This window comes from Carassius carassius, chromosome 31 (genome assembly GCF_963082965.1).
Source record: "Carassius carassius chromosome 31, fCarCar2.1, whole genome shotgun sequence".
NCBI lineage: Eukaryota > Metazoa > Chordata > Actinopteri > Cypriniformes > Cyprinidae > Carassius > Carassius carassius.
This window is the reverse complement of record NC_081785.1, coordinates 4,377,507-4,396,576: the sequence shown is the minus strand read 5'-3', so window position 1 is coordinate 4,396,576 and position 19,070 is coordinate 4,377,507. Positions and strand designations below refer to the sequence as shown.

Here is a 19,070-nt window from a genome sequence, read left to right as displayed (position 1 = left end):
TTATGTTTCATAAAATGTATTGTCAAAACATTTTAAATATTTTATTAATATTCAATACACAAGTATAATAAGTGTCTACTAAATTAATAAATGCAAATAATTAATACAAATTTAATTCTGCAACTATTTTATTTGCAAAATAACTTAAAATCAGTTAAAGGTATCAGCTTCATTGGAACAAATAACAAAGTTCATTCTAACATATAAGTAATTTTAGGAGGTTTTGGCCCACGCACATGTACAGCCCACTATTACTCTCTCAAAAGTCACCCTGAAACACTTCCTTTCCTCAGTATCCTGTTTCAGCACCAGGATGTCCTGATAAATAGGCAAAGAGTTCAGTCTCATATCCATGCCACTGGGAAAGGTGCAATATTCTGAATTGCACTGGGCTTCAAAGATGACCTGAGGTATTCTGTGTGGTGAAATCTTTGGTCTGAAAGTAAAGAAAACAAGAAGCTCATTTCTCTGAGGCAAAACCCACAGAACTAACCAAGACCTGCTTCACTTGATGTTTTACACTGACGTCACATAGCCTGCTATATCTTAAAAATGCTTATATAGTAGCCACTACAGCTAACTTAAGGTTAACCTCACAAACACAGCAATAAATCTGATTCCTGATCCATGATCACACTTAGTGTTATTATTTTCATTGACAGTAAGCACTAAGCAGAAATCAACATCATTCTACCTCTGTAACTCCTAATCTACTTTTTGATTCACTTCAGAGATTGGTCAATGTTTAATTTGTTTCTGTGTCTTTGCAACTCACATCCAGGTCCATGCAGATAGTGAGCGGTTGTGGATGTTGCCATTTCCCTCCGCATCCGTATCCGGAGAGTCATTTAAGTCACTGGAAATCATCAAACTAGTGTCACATATTTTTTTCGGCCCTTGTTTTGCAAATGTGAGGTTCGCCAGTACACATCCCAGCAAAACCTGAAAGAAGGATCATTATATATTATTATATTCCACTAAAATCAAATATATTGATTCAGGCCTCTTCTCGTCACAACGCATAATTAAGATTTTACTCTTTAGTAAAGAAAGCAGATAGTGTTAGCGTATCTATTAGTTAAACTACTGCAAAATATCTTTGAACATTTTGGTCATCTCACCATGTATTTAACATTGAAGAAGCTCAGAAACATCTTTAATGCCCTCTTCTTATTCTCTTGCAGTGTGAAAATGTTTCTTGTTCACCTCATATTTATGCAATGCTTTATCGTGATTGCATAGATAATATGGCCTACCTCTGACCTGGATTCCCTCATCAGATCATTTGATAGGTGATTGCTTCTATGTTCAGACCTACATTTTTCCTCTCATTGCCAGTAATCTGAGCTACGGATTAAAGATCAGTCTATGTTGGCATTGTTGCAAATCCATGTGACCGAATTTTGGTTGGGAAAAAATTATGAATCGTAATAATCTGGCTTTTTGGGTGAGTTATCAAGATTTTGGATTCTGTTAAAAAAAATTTTTTTTGTCACATTTCGAAAACTCTATTTGGTCGTGTCTTTCCTGATTAGGGTTTTGAGATTCATTTAGAAACTTTTAGTAATCACTCCTTGCATTGATTTAATGGCAGTCAATATGATGAAAAAACAGCTTTGAAACTATTTTCACTAAGAAATTGCTAGTAAATGTCATAAATCTGTAATAATGATCGAATACATTAACACAAGTAACACACTGGAAATTAAGCATGAAGTAGAAAGACCAAAATAGTATTTTCTTTTAAAATGTACAATTATGTTTGTTTTATTTACAACTTATTTACAACTCTTGCAAGATAATCTTAAAAATATAAGAATTCATGTTTTTAATTGTGAGAATTTTGATTCCTCATGGTCATGGTATAATTTGTAGTATAATTTAATGAATATTAACTGGTCCCCGTTGTGTTGATGAAGACTACAGTAATCCTAATGTGCCAAATAAATGAATGTATTTTTTCTTATCAAAAATGAACATGCATTTCCTGCTTTCTAACTAATTGACAAAGCACAAAAGACCAGCATATTGGATGCTTGTATTCTACCACGGTTTGTTGGTTTGCACTCACTAGAGAGCTAAGTCAGGAAGACCACCTTGGTGAACCAACTTCATCAGAAACACTTTGTTGGTTGTTATTTAAAGGCATAGTTCAACCAAAGTTGAAAATTCTGTTATAATTTACTCACCCTCATTGTTTATAACATGCTCTTTATAAATGCTGGGTTGTTTCAACCCAACTTTTGGTCAAATATGGACTAACCTAATGGTTGGGTTAAATTTTTGCATTTAATTTTCTTTTGTTGAACTTAAAAAGAAGCTATTTTGAACCACACCGCATAACCAAGAAAAAACGTTTTTTAAACAATGAAAAAACTGGACATGTTCAGAGAACATTCAGAAATAATGTTTTCATAACTTAGTAGGAATCTTAGCAAAATGGTCTTTGAGCATATTTTTGTTAGCTGTGAACCTGGAGCATGGAATTTGGAATATTTAACTATTGCATGATCATTTGCACACATTGCATCACATGCACATTGTTGAGGCTGGGTTTGCAATCTCCACAAAATATTTTTTTTATAAGGGAAAGAGCAGAATGTAATTGTATAAAGCTGTTAAGTGATTGTTACATAATTGTAAAACATTACTTTTACTCACTGTCAATACATTATTCTCATTTGATTCAAACCAGTACTGAACCAAAACAATGCCAAAAACTATTCATTAATGAATGCTCCTGTATCAACAATATTTGTGACTGCTTGAATAAGTGGAAACAATGCAAAAAACAAAACGAAACAAAACAAAATATGCACTCTTTATCAAATACATGCTAAATATCAATAACAAAAGTTGATTATCTAAAGTGATTGACTCTCATTAAGCTATTTGCCATCTCAAGAGTCTCTCGGGAAATTCCGCCATGTCGAAAGTGTCAATGCAAATGTTAAATCATGCTTATTCTTATATAGACGTTGTGGCTGGTATATACGGATGCGTGAGATCTTATCCCAACATCAAAGTAAGAAGTGCTCTTGATAGATTGTTTCATTGATACAGTGTCTATCTGCGGTGAGATCAGTGGCATCTGAGAGCTACAGTGCAAACCGGCCTATTTTCACCACCCACATAACCGTTCACATTTGGTTGCAAACACAGCTCTTTTTTTTGTCGGTAGTCTGAATTTGGTTTATTAGGTTTTTTTTCTCTTTTATTATGTATAAACTTATTATTCATAATGTAAGTTTATTTGGAAAAGCATGTCTTAAAAACAACTTTTATAGAAAAAATGCTTCATTTTGGAATAATAAAGCAGCCATTTAAAAATGATGAAACCACATTTTGCAAAGTTGACAATTGATCAGCATGAGTGTGTGACGTCTATCAATGGGCAGTTTTTTCATGGTTGCCCTGTGGCTTAACCCAGTGTTATGTCACCGTTATGCCTTTCTTTGATGTGGTCGGCTCCCAATGCGGGAATCCTCTCTTTGTAGGTTTTTTTGACTCGTTTTCAAACTGATTGATGACAAACCATTTACACAGCGAGCGGAAGCTACTCAGCAAATCACTGACCTCATTTTACCATTCTGCTTTTGATGAAAGGAAAATATAGCAAAGATCTTTTGTGTCACATCAGTCGGCCCTGTATTGTGTAATTTCACCACAATAAAATACATTATTAGGATTTCACTTACTGAATGGCTAAAGAAAACCATTAGTATGACCACTGTGATGAAATAAGAATATTACTAATTGCTTGGGGGGAAGCCTTAGAGCTGCTTATGCATTTTAGATTAACTTCATCATTGCCTAATTTAAATAAATATGAAACTTTATGGTTCTCCCAAGTTTGTGATTAATCAGTTGGCAATGTTAAATTAAATATCAGTTATAAATAATAGCAGTGCTGGTTCTGTAACTCAAAAAATACATTAAAATGAAGATTGTATTATGATTCATAATAAGCCTTCGGTAGTAAAAATCCAGAGTAGGATTTGGAAATAATCTCACAAGTGATGAAATTGTGATAATGTAACTATCGTGGAAATTTAGGTTCGAGATTTCAGTTCTTTTTAAGATTCTCCAGATATGTGGTCTTATGTGGGTCACTACAAAAGCCCCTGTTCCTGGACGATGAGTAACTGAAATCCTTTTCGTGATTAAGTAAGAAGGAGATCTAAGATTTTAGGACCTTCTTTGATACTCCAAGAAGTAGGTCAGAGGCCTGTGTCACATTTTAAACGGGTTTTGGCAACATTCAGGGTTTAGTGGTCTAAAATAATGAAGCATAGTATTTTTAAAAGGCATATTTCATCCAAAAATGAAAATTCTGTCATGGTGATTCAAACCTGTAAGTTTTTTTTTTTGGAACATATAGTCTATTTTTTGTTTATACAATGAATGTCATTGGGGTCCAATATTGTGCAGATCCCAATTTTCTTCAAAATATGTTCTTTTGAAATAAAGAAAAACAGTTTTGAAACAACATGACAGAATTTTCATCATTTGGGTAAACTGTTCCTTTAAGTATTTTTAAATCATAAAACAAAGTATATATTGCTTATAGGTTTACAGCAGAGAATATCCTTTATTGATCTTCACAACAAGAACACTTTTAAAATGCATGTATTTAAAGCTGTTATACTGTTTTGGGGGATTACTTTTATTGGATTACTGTCAGTTGCATGTGCATAGCCCTCAATTCTGAGTCATGAAAATGTGCCCCTGCCTTTCTACCACAATCCTTAGAAATTTCAGTGTAGGAGAGGGTAAGATGACAACTGCTCTGCAACTGAAGCAATCGTAAGCCAGCACCGGTGGGAAACTGTGCATCGCTGAGATGCAAGCCATTACAGACACTGGGGCGGATATGACTTTTTGCAAACTGTGTCAATCGAGGTCGCTGGCATTAACAGAAGGCAACTTGAGAGCTGTCATATAGTGGACAGAATCACAACCAGAAAGAACTTTATTGATCATACTAATATATTCCTTCTGATTTGAGTGCATATGGGACGGCTGTCAGTAAAAGTAGGTTATGTTAGGATATAATGGTTGCTATGCTGAAAAAACAATAATATGTTGGCACAACATATATTTAGACACTTCAAAAACACAAAATGTATGAACTTCTTTGCATTACATAACGAACTATCGAACCAAATGGCATTTATGTGAAATAAAAAGACTTACTAAATATTTTACTAAAAGAAAAATAAATTCAAAAAGTATTAGGACTCTTTTTGGCTGTAAAACGTTAGTGGAATGTGTCCAGATTAAATCAATAACTTCATACATCCACTAAAAATCACTTTGGGTCCAGTTGGTTAAATTCAATAGGCAAATTTTTTTTTCATGATTTTTTCCAGAACTGAATTGAATTGTGAGATAAAAAAGTTATGAACTGTGAGATATAAACTCTTCTGGGAAGAAGATTCAATTCTGGCAAGGAAAGTTGTGAGAATCGTGAGATTTCTGACTTTTTTTCTCAGAATTACAAAATATAAAATCTGAATTGCGAGAAGAACAGTCAGGGTTGTGGGATAAAAAAATTATGATGGTGACGCGACGTCTTCTGAAAATCTGCAGAAGAAACATTTATATCTTATACAAAGAAAGTAAACAGTGTATATTTTTGGATACAAATGTTAAGTATAACTGCATCATATCGCTTAAATGCAAAATTTGTCAGCCACATAGTAGCATAGTGTGATATTTGACTGCAGTGACAATACACAAGTGATTTTTGCTGACATGCTGAATATAACAACATAAAATTCCATCAATGGGGAGAATTCATCACAGGAAGTGTGAATGCACGAACAGGCCTCTCTATATAAACTGCACTTACCACTGCAAATGTAGAGCAGCAAGACTTAAGACCGACAGAAGACATCAGAAAAAAAAAAAAACGGGTCAAATGAATGCAACTATGTCAACAGCGCTAAACATCCAGTTCCTCATTGTGAGTATTGCTAAAATGTTCGAAGACGGCCTGCTAACTATCTCCTAAGAATTTATGTTGCCGAAGTCGCCATGCTAATACAATTGAATCTGAAATGACGTGTCTGTGTTTCACAGGTGGCTTGTGTGATGGGGCTTGTTTTGATATCATTTGGAGCTGAGGGAGCACCTTCAAAACATCTTCCGAAGAAAGGAAACCACAAGTCATCAGAAGAATCGGATCCATCATCATCATACCGGTTGATCTTGGACCCAGAGTTCAAATCGCCGGCCAGCCCGAACCTTCCAATAAACAACGACTCCATCTCTCCATGGACCTACACGTAAGACGCTTAAAAATAAAGATTCTGGTTCTTCTACGACATCAATGCGAAACCCCCTTTAGGAACTTTTATTTGTAAGAGTTGTGATCATGAACCGTCATTTCTGTATCATATTCACATGCGCTTCTTTGTTGTTGTTATAATTAGAATGCGACTGTTGCGACACAAACCTAAAACTCCACATGATTAATTTTGTTTCATAGGTTTATGCAGGATGAGAGCCTGTACCCTTCGAACATCGCAGTGGCGAAGTGTTCACTGACTGGATGTCTGATAGATGGCACTGAGGACCAGGATTTCCAGTCCAAACCTATTTACACCCAAATCATGGTCTTGAGGAAAATTCGAGGAGAGAAGCACAACTATTCCTTGAGACTCGAGTACAAGACCATCGCAGTGGGATGCACCTGCGTCCGTCCATATGTACAACATGTTTAGAATGTGAGAGCTTATGGAGTTACAATACTGTAGATGTTTGATCATTAGCGTTACAGTGTTACAAATCCGGAGCATAAGGCTGAAGACTTATGACTTTATAATTTATTTATGGTATCATGTACATGTTCGCAAAATGTGGGATATTTATTTATTTTCATGATATTTCATGATTATATATTTGTTTTTGTTTTTGTTTTTGACAAATAGAAGAATTCGATCCATCATCATCATACTGCTGATATCTGAATAATGAGTTAAAACCTTCATCTGATTTGATCCATAATAATCTAATTTATTGATGTCATTATACATGTGGTTTCAAATGTATGGTATTTATTTTCACTGGATTTTATTTTATTTTATATTTTTATTCAAATGTTTTGTATTAACTTTTTATTTATTGATCCAAATGTGTTTTTAAGGATATGACTGACACAATAAACAAGAAAAAAAAAGACAAATATTGCTCTTATGGTCTTTTTTTTTACAACTCAACTCAAAATCCATAATGAGGAAGTCACAATGACAAAACTATACCAGAAGTCCTTTAATTGCCTTAAAAATATATCACAATTTCTGTACAGAATATAGCCAAATCAGACACCAGCTGATCAAGAGGCAAGTGAACATATGTACAGCGGCAAAAGCTTGAGCAGTTTACCAAAAATAGAGCCTTGAAGACAGGACAGAAGGCGAACTGACTGCATCCACATGGGCTTTAAAGTACATGAAACCATCCAAACGTCATTCAGATACTCATAAACACAAAAACGTTACCACTCACATTCACTCATTTTTGGCACTATTGGCATACAAGCTCATCGCAGAGACAAACCAATCTCTGCGTTTCTCCGATAAAGGTAGTAAAGATTCCATCACAATCTTTGCTGGCCAGCCAGGTCTTTTCATCTGACAACATGGCCATCATACCTTACAATGATATAGTGATATCATAATCTGGTTTCAGAGTCATAATCTCTTATGATCCAAGCTAAAAAAGCTCAGCATGATAGTCAATCCTATGGTCAATGGTCTCCCATTTGATCAGCAAGTGTGAGAAGATCTCAAGGCACCTGGAACATAAAGTTCAGAGATAAAGCAATTAATAACAGGACAAAAGCCACAGTAACACACCAAATGGCTTTTCACAAGTTTTATCAAGTGGCATGCAAGCATTAAAACTGTTGATTTCGGCCAAATTTAATACACTATTTGTAAGGTAACTAACAAATATTCTACTAATGATTCCTCTACTGCAAGAAACAGACACTAAGACACAAAAATACAAAGCCAAACTACAGTACTAAGTACACATCACCTCTTTGAATGCACAAACAGCTAGTTCACAGCCGTACAACACAAATACATGCAATCTTGGTAATTTTCATCTTCCTTGTCGTTCATTATCTTTATCCCATCAGTACATCCAAAGCTATTATATACTAAAGACTAAAGAAATGCCCGCTAGGCATTATTTGGTTGTTTTTTCTTGAACATTCTAGACAAGAAATGCTATTTATTCATGTCATTCTACTGCCAATCCAGTTCCATCTGTTCCTTGTTTTTACTCACCTCCTCAGCATGCTTGTCCTGGAAAAACACAAGACAAAAAGAAGAACTATTAAATAATAGCTCGATCTCAACTTTAAAGTGCCCATAAAAAACCTAGTGGCACCAAATGGAATCGCAAAACGGATGCCTATTTCCAAAGTTATATTCAGATGGTCTCACCCTAAATTTATGCCATCAGCTGAGCAGATTGCAATTCCCTTTTGTGCCATTAGTGATGCAGTAGTAATACTGCAACTTTAGAAATGGAAATGGGTTAGGATGTAAAGACCGTACCTTCTCCTGAAGACGTTCCAGCATGGCAGTGATGTGGGCCTCCCGGTTCTCTTTGTTAATCTCCATTCTTTGCTCCAGCTTTTCTTTGGCCATCTTGATGAAGTTGTTGTGTTCTTCTATGGCTTTCTGGGCCACCTCTCGTTCATGTTCTCTCTGTTCAGCCAAGTGCTTCAGAAGTTCGGCTTCCTGACACTGAGGAGATAATTCAGAAGATTCCTTGTAACTTGGTATGAGACTCAGATAGAAGCATATTTACTCAAACACTATATATAAAAATCAATACTAGTATTTGAAAATAAAATATATATGTAAATATTAGATAAATAAGGGAAAAAGAAAAAGAAAAAAATCAAGGCTACACACACACACACACACACACAAACACATACAGTGTATATATATATATATATATATATATATATATATATATATATATATATATATATATATATATATATATATATAGATAGATATATTACAAAAGCACAAAAATTACTCAAATTTAAAATAAAATCCAAATGAATACTACAATAATAAAAAATAAAGCTAATGCAAAATATTAGAAGACCATAATAGTATATAAATAATACTATATTATTTACAATATAATATTTATAATTTATAATAAACAGAATTATTTAAAAGTTTTAGCTTTTAAACATCTGTCTGAAGTTGTCTTGCATCTATTTCAGTTCAAATTAGCAATCCAAACTATATCTCAGTTATAGATATGCAAGTGAAAGCAATAATAATTAGACATGTCTGATTACTGACATCAACTAACTAAGTGATACTGAGATAAAAAATCATCACTGTTCCTCACTTTTCTCCTCTCCTCAGCTGCATCCAGTTTCTTCTGGATTTCCTCCAGCGAGGGGTCACTGCGAGGTGGGAAAGTGGGATGGAATTCCCTATGACCGTCAAAAGATGGAGGTCTGAGGATGACCTCAAAGGCCTGGCCCGATGACCTCTTGTTTAACTCAATCACCTCCATGTCTTTAATAATGCCCAGGTTGAGGTCCACAACATCTAAACGGAAGAGCAACAATTCTGATTTGACTGATATTTATTCATGCAACTAATTTGAATCTACTTGACTGGATGAGAACAGATGTAATTACAATATGTTCCATTTACTGTAGGTTCACTTGACCATGAAAAAACTTTCAATTTGAGACCTTTAAGGTACCTTGTGTTTTCTTGGTGGGCTTTTCCTGAGGCTCTGGTAGGATGCAGGAGCAGAAGAAAGACACTAGAGGGAGCTCCTTCATCTTCTCTCTGTATGCTGCAAGAGAGAGACAGAGTTATTTTGAGGTAACATCATCACTTATGCCATGTGCTCACACATCATTTCTTCAGCTCCATTAAACACTCCCAAGTTCACATGTGAACAAGCAGGTGAATGTACACGCACCTGCAAGTGTCATCTTTCCTTTTTCTGAGTCCTCTGAGGCGTTTCAAACTGAGCTGATCCTGCAGGAGAGAGAAAAGATGATGTAATCAGAAACCAAAGTCCATCGATTCCTCTGGATATGTCTTTGTCCTCACATAAAGGTCCCACAAGCAAAGATTATAAAATAACAAGCCCAAACCAAACCTTCACTCTGTTTTTTTTAAGCATAATTAAAAAGGGGGTTTATGCCTAAAAAAAAGGAAATAATAATAATGAAATAAAGATATATTTAAAAAACCAAATTACCATATATTCTCAGAAGACATTTACATATTTTTAGATACTGGTTAGATATTTTTTTCAAAAAGACAACAACAAAAAAATCCTGAAGTAAATGATTTGTTTGCCGTGTAAGAAAATCACACAGCTACATCTAAGCACAAAAGATTATGCATACTATATCAAATCTATTTGAATCCACAAAACAATGCAAGGAACAAATAAATTCAATAGAAGTATACTTGATGGCAATCGTTCACGAAAGAGAACATGAATCTGGTTTGCTCAGGATTTATGATCGTCTCTCAGCCTACGCGCCTTCTCTATCAGTCTCTCTCGTTCATCCTGCCTCTGCCCTCGCTGTGCCCCCTCATTTCCCACGCTCACGATCTCTGCACCTGCTAACTTCTTTGAAACGTTTTTACATAATCAGTGCATGGGTCTATACTATAAACCATTTCAACACTTTTAGTGGTCAATTGATAGCATAAAGAGCAAAAATGTTGATTCTGTAGGCCATTATAGGACAATGTGCATCATATTTCTTGTCACACTGCTTGCACACAAAATGAAAAATCCTCCTGTTTTATTATTAATGACAGCAATACATCTGATATAATAAATAATACATGCTTTGAAACACAACTCAACAGCACTGTTGTGTACCTTAAACAAATACAAATTTCACAAGCAATTGTTTGCAGCTCTTGCAAAGCAAGTCACTTTCTCAACCTCCCACTGCCTTTTGATCCTTCTGATCGGAATAAACGTTTGTTGGTTTGAAAGCGAAGGAAGTGTTGCTCTATGAAGGGGCCATGGCCTTTTGCACACTAACATATTCAATCTCACCTCTCAATACCACCCACAGTGCAGACTAGCACGCTCACTGCAGGACCTAGCTATTTTTCACCTTGCAAGACTATACAATGTACTCTGCACTATGCAGTGCACATCTTTTCTTTAGACTAACATAATTTTTAAGCACAATATCATGTGACCACTATTTTATTTTCTAAATTGATTCTGATATGCCAATAAGACAGTTGATACAGTTGTAAATCCCAGTAAAATCATGCTTATATAAGCATTTATGGATATAGATAAGTCTAATAACCTCGACTGCATGCGCTAATTCTTGAAAGCATGCAAATCTGCAATGCAACATAATCAACAAGGAATGCCAAACTTGATTTCTGCGCTATTAAAACCAGAACAAAAATAGAATAAATGGAACTTGCTATAGTGAATGAAAACTTTAGTCCAACAGTCTCCTTTTTTTCCTGCAAAAGAATAATACAGTAAACAACTGATATGATATATAATATTACCTTAACTCACCAACAGAGTGCTGTGATATTCTGTCGGAGTCCTTCTCTCACGTTCAGTCCGACAGTCTGCTGCTGTTTGGATGCTCAACCTGGCAGCATCAGCACCACCTCTGCTAGATAAAGCATGACATCACCTCCCAGCACCGTGATTGGTCGAAAGGGATGCCGGCTCCTGATGGGCTGGAATGGCTAGGAGTGCAGATAGGGGGTGGTTAACTCTTTGTTGAAAGCTGTTTTCAGAGAAAGAAAGGGCATAGATTTTGCAGCTTTATGCAGAAGAAACATTATTTGTGCTTAATTTTTAAAAAATGGCAAGAAATATTATACAAGTATAGAATTTAAATGTTTTGGTTTAATATTTTATTATGGAAATCTGGCTACAGGAGCTATCAAAATTAGCATGGAGATTGCTTTAATTTACTTTTCTTTCTTACATGCCATTTTTTTGTTCATTTCAGTCAGTTTAGAATTACATGCAGCATTGTGTGCTAAACCAGCTCTGTCTGGTTTTGGGAGCTGCTCGAAATGTCATGTCTAAAAACGGAGGAGGACAGGGATTTATGTGTCATCTTCTCACTCACTCATGGCTGAGGTCTCGTTGATGACTATAACACAGCAACCTTGCCAGCATGCTTGCCTGGACTTGGGCAGACCGGGCCTGTTTGAACAGTCTGTCAATCTGTTGCTCTGGTCCTATGCCAAATCAATTAATGGTGTTTTTACAGTTTCAAACACAGCTTGTAAAACATTGCATTCCTTTTATTTAAAAAACCTGATTTTACAACCAAAATTGTAATATAAATTCACACTGTCATTGTTTGGGACTGACAACCTCCTGTTCACACAGTAGTTTTCCATAGAAGCTTGAATATGGCCTGCATAAATGTTCAAAATGTCTTTTTTTATGTTCAACAGAGAAAGAAAATCATAAAAGTTTAGAACAAGTTCATATGCAGGACTGTCAGCAGTATTCTCCTGCTGTGAGAATGTGGCCAGTAATGTGCAGGGAACTCTTTGATGATTTCAGCATCCATATAAGGCGCTTATATGAACCTATTTGCAGTTTCGAGGTCTCTCAGGCAGGTGGAAATACTCCCAGCGGTCTGACATAAATGTTGAATATGGCGGGACAGAACACACTGTACCTATTTCCCAGTAGCAACAAGAACACTGATGTCAGGCATTTACCCTACCAAATGAAACTAAATTACATATATCTTAAACCGAGATGTAATGTCTTTCTTTAGTGAATAGAACAAAGAAACTCAATGCACATAGGTAAATGCAAAAAAAAAAAGATTGCATAAAAAAACATTTTTGCAGTTAACAATACAATGAAATTATATATAAGTGCATAATTTGTGCAAGAAAGGATCACCCACCCATATAAGTTGGAGGTGAGCATTGGGTTGCGTATATGTTGGATGTGATCACTGAAGGGGGCCACAGGGGGAGGGGATACGGCAGTGCTCTAGCGATGATGTCATCCAGCTGTCTGTTAGGTGGAGATTCGTGTGCATGCATACAGGGTTTTCCACATGGCAACAGAGCAAAGGATGCAGCAAACGAGGTGCTGGAACTGATTAACAGAGACAGGAAGGACAAAAGGTGTTCGCAAAAGGTGCACCAAAATCCTTTGCTGAGCGACAACGTGGGACTGAAAAGACAAGGGTGGGGGGTGTAGTGAAGGAAAACAATGTGCCTGCAAGGAAAGCCTGATCATCACTGGTAACCCTGCTATGATGTCATTTCCAGCCAATCAGGAGCGGTGCGCTAGATTCTCTAGTCAGGATGATACAATTTCCAGTACACATCTTACTTGACAGGCAGTGATGATGATGACGATGATGAAGCTAATCATGCATACAAACAAACCATACCAAAAAAAACATTTTTTTTTGTGCTTAGCGTAAATATGTTCTTATTTAAATATATAAATCATATCATAATGTTAGTTGCTAGGGTGAACAGGACTGTTGCTAAAATGGGCAAATAATTTTTTTTTTTTATATTACCGGTATATATATTTCTCGTGTTGTATTCTAGAGATGATTCTCTCTTTCCAGAATATCCCAGTTAATGTTAATGCATTGGACTAAATGCAAAGCTCACAACTGGGTATAGGAAATGTTGATATTTTTTTGTATCACCCCCCCCCCCCTCCCCCCAATTATTTTCTTTCAATTATCCAAGGTCTTGTATTTCTTTTTGGAACTGATGGATACTAGTTTTTTTGAGCTGAGAGTTGCCAAAATGATCCACAAATAATATTGTTTTCACTCAAAAATTGAGATGAATGAGGCCTATAATCAAAAAATAATGAATTCAAGATTTGGTGGTAATATAACAAGTGATTTACATGCATTTTTTAACAATCCTTTAATTGTTGACCATATTTGACTGGGAACAAATAAATAAATGTATAGGACTATAGGAATAGGGATAGCAAACAGCACTTATTATATAAAACAAACAATACTGGTAATTATTTCAAATTCTTTTCTGCTATATTAAGCCTTTTCATTTTTTTTTTTATTATCTCATTACATGCTGTACTTCATACAAAATACACAATAAAGCACAGCTGCAGTTCAATATTCTGACATCAGTCTAATTGCTTGTGATACTTTGTGGCAGAATGACTGATGGGCACACTTTGCTTAAGAGGAATATTATGGTGCTCTAGTTAAATTATAGAATATATTGTGATGAGCTCATTCTGGCACATCCCTCCTGAATAATACAGAGCAAAACAGTGAATAATTCGTGCTTTGTTTCGAGACAAAAATGCACAAAGGGTTGTCTATTTTCTAGCAGTGAAGTTGTATTTTGGTCTCAAAACTGTCCACAGTGGCATACATCAAGGTCAACAATATAATGTACATTTGTTGCTGAGTGTTGTTTAATAAATATCAAGTCGATTATGTTTGAGACTTATATAGAATTTGTGTTTGGGTCATTGGAACACTATTTTTCTTCTGCAGTTCTGACATTCAATCCACTTGTCCAAATGTTACGATCCATTAGGCATCATTTGTAGCTGTAAAGCATTTAGCATTTAAACTAATAAGTCAAAGCTCTATGTGATCTGATTCTGTATTCTAGGTGCTCTGGATAGTGTGATGTGTGATGTGAGAGTTGGTCATATCTTCAGGCTCTAAACTCAGGACATGACATCACTCTAATGGTCGCGTGCTGCATGACTCATAGCTTTTAACTCTGGATGTCAGTATCTCTCTGGCCTGGGCTTACGGTCAAAACCAATCTACATGCTTAGACGTGCTGTTTACTTACAATAAACAGAGAACAAAAGATGATGACATCACATACAGTCATAAAAAATAAAGACATTGGGTATGTTGAAAATGGAACGTGGTGTATAACATTTAGCACCATTTCTTAATGGTGTGAAGCAGCATGCAATTACTTGATAAATATTTCAAACAGTAGTGTGCTACTATTGTTGTCACGACTTCACGAGGCACTGCATGTTTAATTCAGTAAATGGCATCCATTTTCATCCTGTGTAAATAAATGTGATTTTTCCGAATTTTCAATCAAGCATACTACTTTACCATACTATAGCATACTACCATTCTTACTATTAAGTGTAGCACTTGATATTTACTATACTACGATCATTATAATTTAGTACAGTGAGTAATTTAATCATGATTTGAAAAAATAAAATCCATAAATGCTTGTTTTTTTCCCCTTATAGTGACCTTTTGGTCTTAAAATGGTCCACAATGGCATAAATAGTTCAGCTAAATACAAAAATATGCTGAAATGTTACTCACTCAGATCATACAAGACATAGACGAGTTTGTTTCCTGATCAGAACAAATCTGGAGAAATTTTATATTCCATCCCTTGCTCACCTATGGGTCCTCTGCAGTGAATGGGTCCAGAAAACTGATGAATGCATCACAGTAATCCACAAGTAACCCACACAACTCCAGTCCACCAATCTTGTGAAATGAAAAACTGTATGTTGATATTTCTGCACTATGAACATTATAAGTGAATTTTCTTCATGCACAGAATACAGATTGTCTGTTTCCCAAAACGTGTAGTATACACTGCACTAATACAATGACTTGACTTGACAAATGAACCAAAGCTTATATCAGCTGCAATATCTGACATTTATTTCTTAGACTTCTTATTAAATTATGCTACCAAAGACACACTGACACAATTTTATTTTCTTGTAAATGGTAGATCGCTTGGGAAAAAATTTACAAAACATTAGGTCAAGTGACAATAATGTAAGATACTAGTATTTGAATCATTGCATATTTACAATTACACTCTCTATTTGATCAATTATTCAGTATTTCTTGTATACCAAACAGTCTACAGCAAGCAGTAAAATGCATGCCTTGCAGTGGTGTCTATGAATGAACAATGACAAAATACCTCTTTGATCTTTAACAGTGATAACACAGAAGAACAACCCGAGACCGGTAAAAACCAGTTAAGACTGACTTTTAAATCTCACCAGGCAATGTTCTTCCTTCCAGACATGCAATTATAGTAGGCGTCCTAACACTTCCCGCTTCCATTCAACTCATCCTTTCCTCTTTTATGTTAAGCTAGCATGTGTGTGTGTGTGGCGACAGCATAAAAGGGTGTTAAGATTGAGCTTTGGTAAACTCAACCACATAGTGACTCACGCTCTGTGAAAATCCAAAGGCATCTGCCATTTTTAGGTTTGCCACACAACCTACATGCCTCAGAATGTGATGAGTCACCTACACAGAGAAAGCGTGCTCACATCAGTTCACGACTACTCCATTCTATAAACTCACAGACTAAAGTTAAGAGTCTGACAGACATGGATGCACCGAGTATAGCTCTTAATAATGAGAACATGACCTTTCAATTAATGCAATTCCTCTGAGAAAGATGCCGAATTTTGAAGCAGCCCATAGTAGAATCACCATACTCTAGAAATATCCTTCTCTGTGTGTTTCTGCAGGTTTGATGAAAATAAATAAATAACTCTTAAAGACCTTTTTTAAAATCAAAGGAAAACCACCTAATGAATAAATTGAAGGGAACACAATAAAACATCTCTTAATGTAAATGTCCAGGCAGCACACAAGAAGTTGTATTAACAAAGTTAATACAAGCTTCCAACAGATCTCCAGCGCTTATTAATTTTACTAAAATAAATAGCTTAAGCTTGAATATTTACACTCTTAACCGAAGTAAATGTACCAAAAAACTGAGCAAGCATTTTTGCAGTGCAAGAAACCTTTAATGACATAACTTTATGAATTTAAGACTGTCTGCAGGTATTTTAATTTGTGAATAATAAGCCAGTCTTGAAGCAGCACTTAACTTTTTTTAGTAGCTGAATGCAGTTTCTGCATGCAAATGGTCATTCTAGCACATATACTGTGAACAACAGAACAGGAAATATATGTTGCTTCCTCTGAAAATTGATTCCCTGTCAAGGGAACTTCGAACTGCGTCCTCTGAGGGGACACTATGGGAACACCTCGTCGTGACCCGTGTCTGAAGCATACTTTGAAAAACGCCAACGTGTTGGCCGCCGACAGCCTCTGACGTCACTACCAGCGCGACTATAAATACGCGCCCGTAGGACCCGTCACTTATCTTCTTCGTCTTCATTGACTGTTTTGTTTGAAGCGTGCATCTGAGAAACGGCCAAAACGGTAAGAGCGATCTATCATTGTTATCATGGCACCCACTAGCAAGGCGTTTAAACAATGTGTGCATCCAAGTCAGCGTTATTTGACACCTGATGACACACACAGTCTTTGCGTTTCTTGTTTGGGCGAAGAGCACACGTGTGATGTCCTTCATGGGGCAATCTGCGTGCACTGCGAGCATTTTTCTGTGAAAAAGCTCTGCTCTCGTTTGGCTCTCTTTTCAAGGAAAGAGGGACAGCCATCTGGTCCCCGTGGCTCAGGTCCCACCGTTGCCGAGGCACGGAGGAGAATGAGTTCATGGGGATCACAGGTGGATCTCGCTGAGGAGTGTAGAGAGGGATTTTTCACACTCTCCGACGGCCTTTCAGCTGACCAGGTAGCCGAGCTGCGCCGCACTACAGACCTCTCTCTCCGGGCTACCAAGCAGGCCGCCTCCGCCATGGGTAGGTATATGGCGGCCATGGTGGTAACGGAGAGACATCTGTGGGTGAACCTGGCAGACATCAGGGGGGGGTTTCTTCTCGATGCTCCGGTTTCGCCTTCTGAGCTTTTACCTCCGTCGAGATGGTGGTCGAAAAGATCAGGGAGGCAAGGGCGCGCTCAGCTGCCATTAAATCCTTCATTCAACGAAGGTCCAGGTCCGAGCCCGAACAACAAAGGGGTCCTGGCCCATCTCGATCTGAGGATCGAAGACGGGCACAGAAGGCTAGTGTCGCGGCTCGCGCTCCTCCCCCGCCTAAGGGCAGGGGCAAGAGGAATCACGGGTCACAAAGAGGTAAGCAGGGTCTGAGGGATGTGATTCAGACGAGGCAGCGTCCTCATCCGGATCGGAGCGATACCTAGGAGTTACTCACTTCCTTTGGATGTTTTTAACTTCTGTTCTTATTCAGAAACTTATAAGTTTCCTTTACAGTGCTCAGTTCCAGCCTCGTGCTCTGGTATTAGGTGGCCAAGATCACAGGCTTTCGGCAGGCGGCCCTGCGGGTTCCGCCCCCCGAGGCATGACACCCACCGCAGAGTGAGACCCGTGTGTGGGAGGCAAACGCTCTGCGGTTGTCCATCCCACACCCCCTCCCGAGGAGTCTGGCTGGTCATCAGAACTGGCACAGCACTGCAGGGAATTTCATGGATGTCTGGCCAGGTCACCCTGAGGGGCCGCCTGGCCGCTTGGCGCATCCGAGGAGGTGGTAGTTACGGAAGTCTTCTGTATGTACTGCCTTGGGTGATGCTCTCCTCGCTTGAGGATTGGAGCCTGCATTTCCCGTGCGATCCAGCGCCTCTGCAATGCTTAGGAACCTTTCTGTACACACGCTAAGCCTGTGTACTTTCTCAAAACCACATGGTGGTCAGTGTGCACGTGAACACTTTGCGCACTGTCTGAAATCCACGTAAGTGGTAAGTGTGCACGCAAGACTCTGCGCACTTTCTGAAGTCCACGTAAGTGGTAAGTGTGCATGCAAGATTTTGCGCACTTTCTGAAATCCTGTACGGTAGGGGTTACGCGCTCCGCTTTGTTCCCTTTCTTAAGATGATTAGCCCTGGGTTCCATGGGCTTCATTCAACCAGTGTGTATTTGTTATACACCTAAAGCATCGCTTCCCTCAACATGAGGGGTTGTGTGGACGTACTGTGGTTTGTGGTTGTCAGGTAGTAGGCCTCACCAGGCCTCCCTGGAGTTGAGTTCCAAATTACTTTCAGTTTCCACTTAAGGTGGTTATCTGGTAACAGGTAGTAGGCCTCTCTAGGCCTCTCTGTGGGTGAACTCCCACATATTGTCGTTATCAGGTAGTAGGCTTCACCAGGCCTCCCTGAA

At 37.4% G+C, this 19,070-nt stretch overlaps 3 protein-coding genes across 5 annotated transcripts; 1 reads left to right on the top strand and 2 right to left on the bottom strand.

The window, feature by feature from the left end:
* Positions 1 to 213: 213 nt before the first annotated feature.
* On the bottom strand, positions 214 to 1,154 carry LOC132111378 (interleukin-17F-like). The gene is made up of 3 exons (XM_059518603.1): positions 1,122 to 1,154; positions 776 to 942; positions 214 to 436 (listed from the first exon to the last, which is right to left on the bottom strand). The coding sequence occupies exons 1-3, from the start codon at positions 1,152 to 1,154 to the stop codon at positions 214 to 216; spliced, it is 423 nt and encodes a 140-aa protein (XP_059374586.1).
* Positions 1,155 to 5,884: 4,730 nt separating this feature from the next.
* LOC132111377 (interleukin-17F-like) lies at positions 5,885 to 7,176 on the top strand. The gene is made up of 3 exons (XM_059518602.1): positions 5,885 to 5,968; positions 6,085 to 6,290; positions 6,494 to 7,176. Exons 1-3 carry the CDS (start codon positions 5,924 to 5,926, stop codon positions 6,726 to 6,728), a joined length of 486 nt encoding a protein of 161 aa, XP_059374585.1. The 5' UTR covers positions 5,885 to 5,923; the 3' UTR covers positions 6,729 to 7,176.
* Positions 7,177 to 7,246: 70 nt separating this feature from the next.
* On the bottom strand, positions 7,247 to 12,349 carry LOC132111375 (stathmin-4-like). Of its 3 annotated transcripts, XM_059518601.1 has the most exons (8): positions 12,155 to 12,341; positions 11,584 to 11,803; positions 9,988 to 10,046; positions 9,763 to 9,858; positions 9,397 to 9,602; positions 8,574 to 8,765; positions 8,301 to 8,318; positions 7,247 to 7,801 (listed from the first exon to the last, which is right to left on the bottom strand). In XM_059518601.1, exons 3-8 carry the CDS (start codon positions 9,998 to 10,000, stop codon positions 7,793 to 7,795), a joined length of 534 nt encoding a protein of 177 aa, XP_059374584.1. In that variant the 5' UTR covers positions 10,001 to 10,046; positions 11,584 to 11,803; positions 12,155 to 12,341; the 3' UTR covers positions 7,247 to 7,792. The 3 variants fall into 3 exon arrangements, with proteins under 3 accessions (XP_059374584.1, XP_059374583.1, XP_059374582.1); XM_059518600.1 differs by lacking the exon at positions 7,247 to 7,801 and having other exon boundaries at positions 8,189 to 8,318; positions 11,574 to 11,803; positions 12,155 to 12,349; XM_059518599.1 differs by lacking the exon at positions 7,247 to 7,801 and having other exon boundaries at positions 8,189 to 8,318; positions 12,155 to 12,347.
* Between the last annotated feature and the right edge of the window lie 6,721 nt (positions 12,350 to 19,070).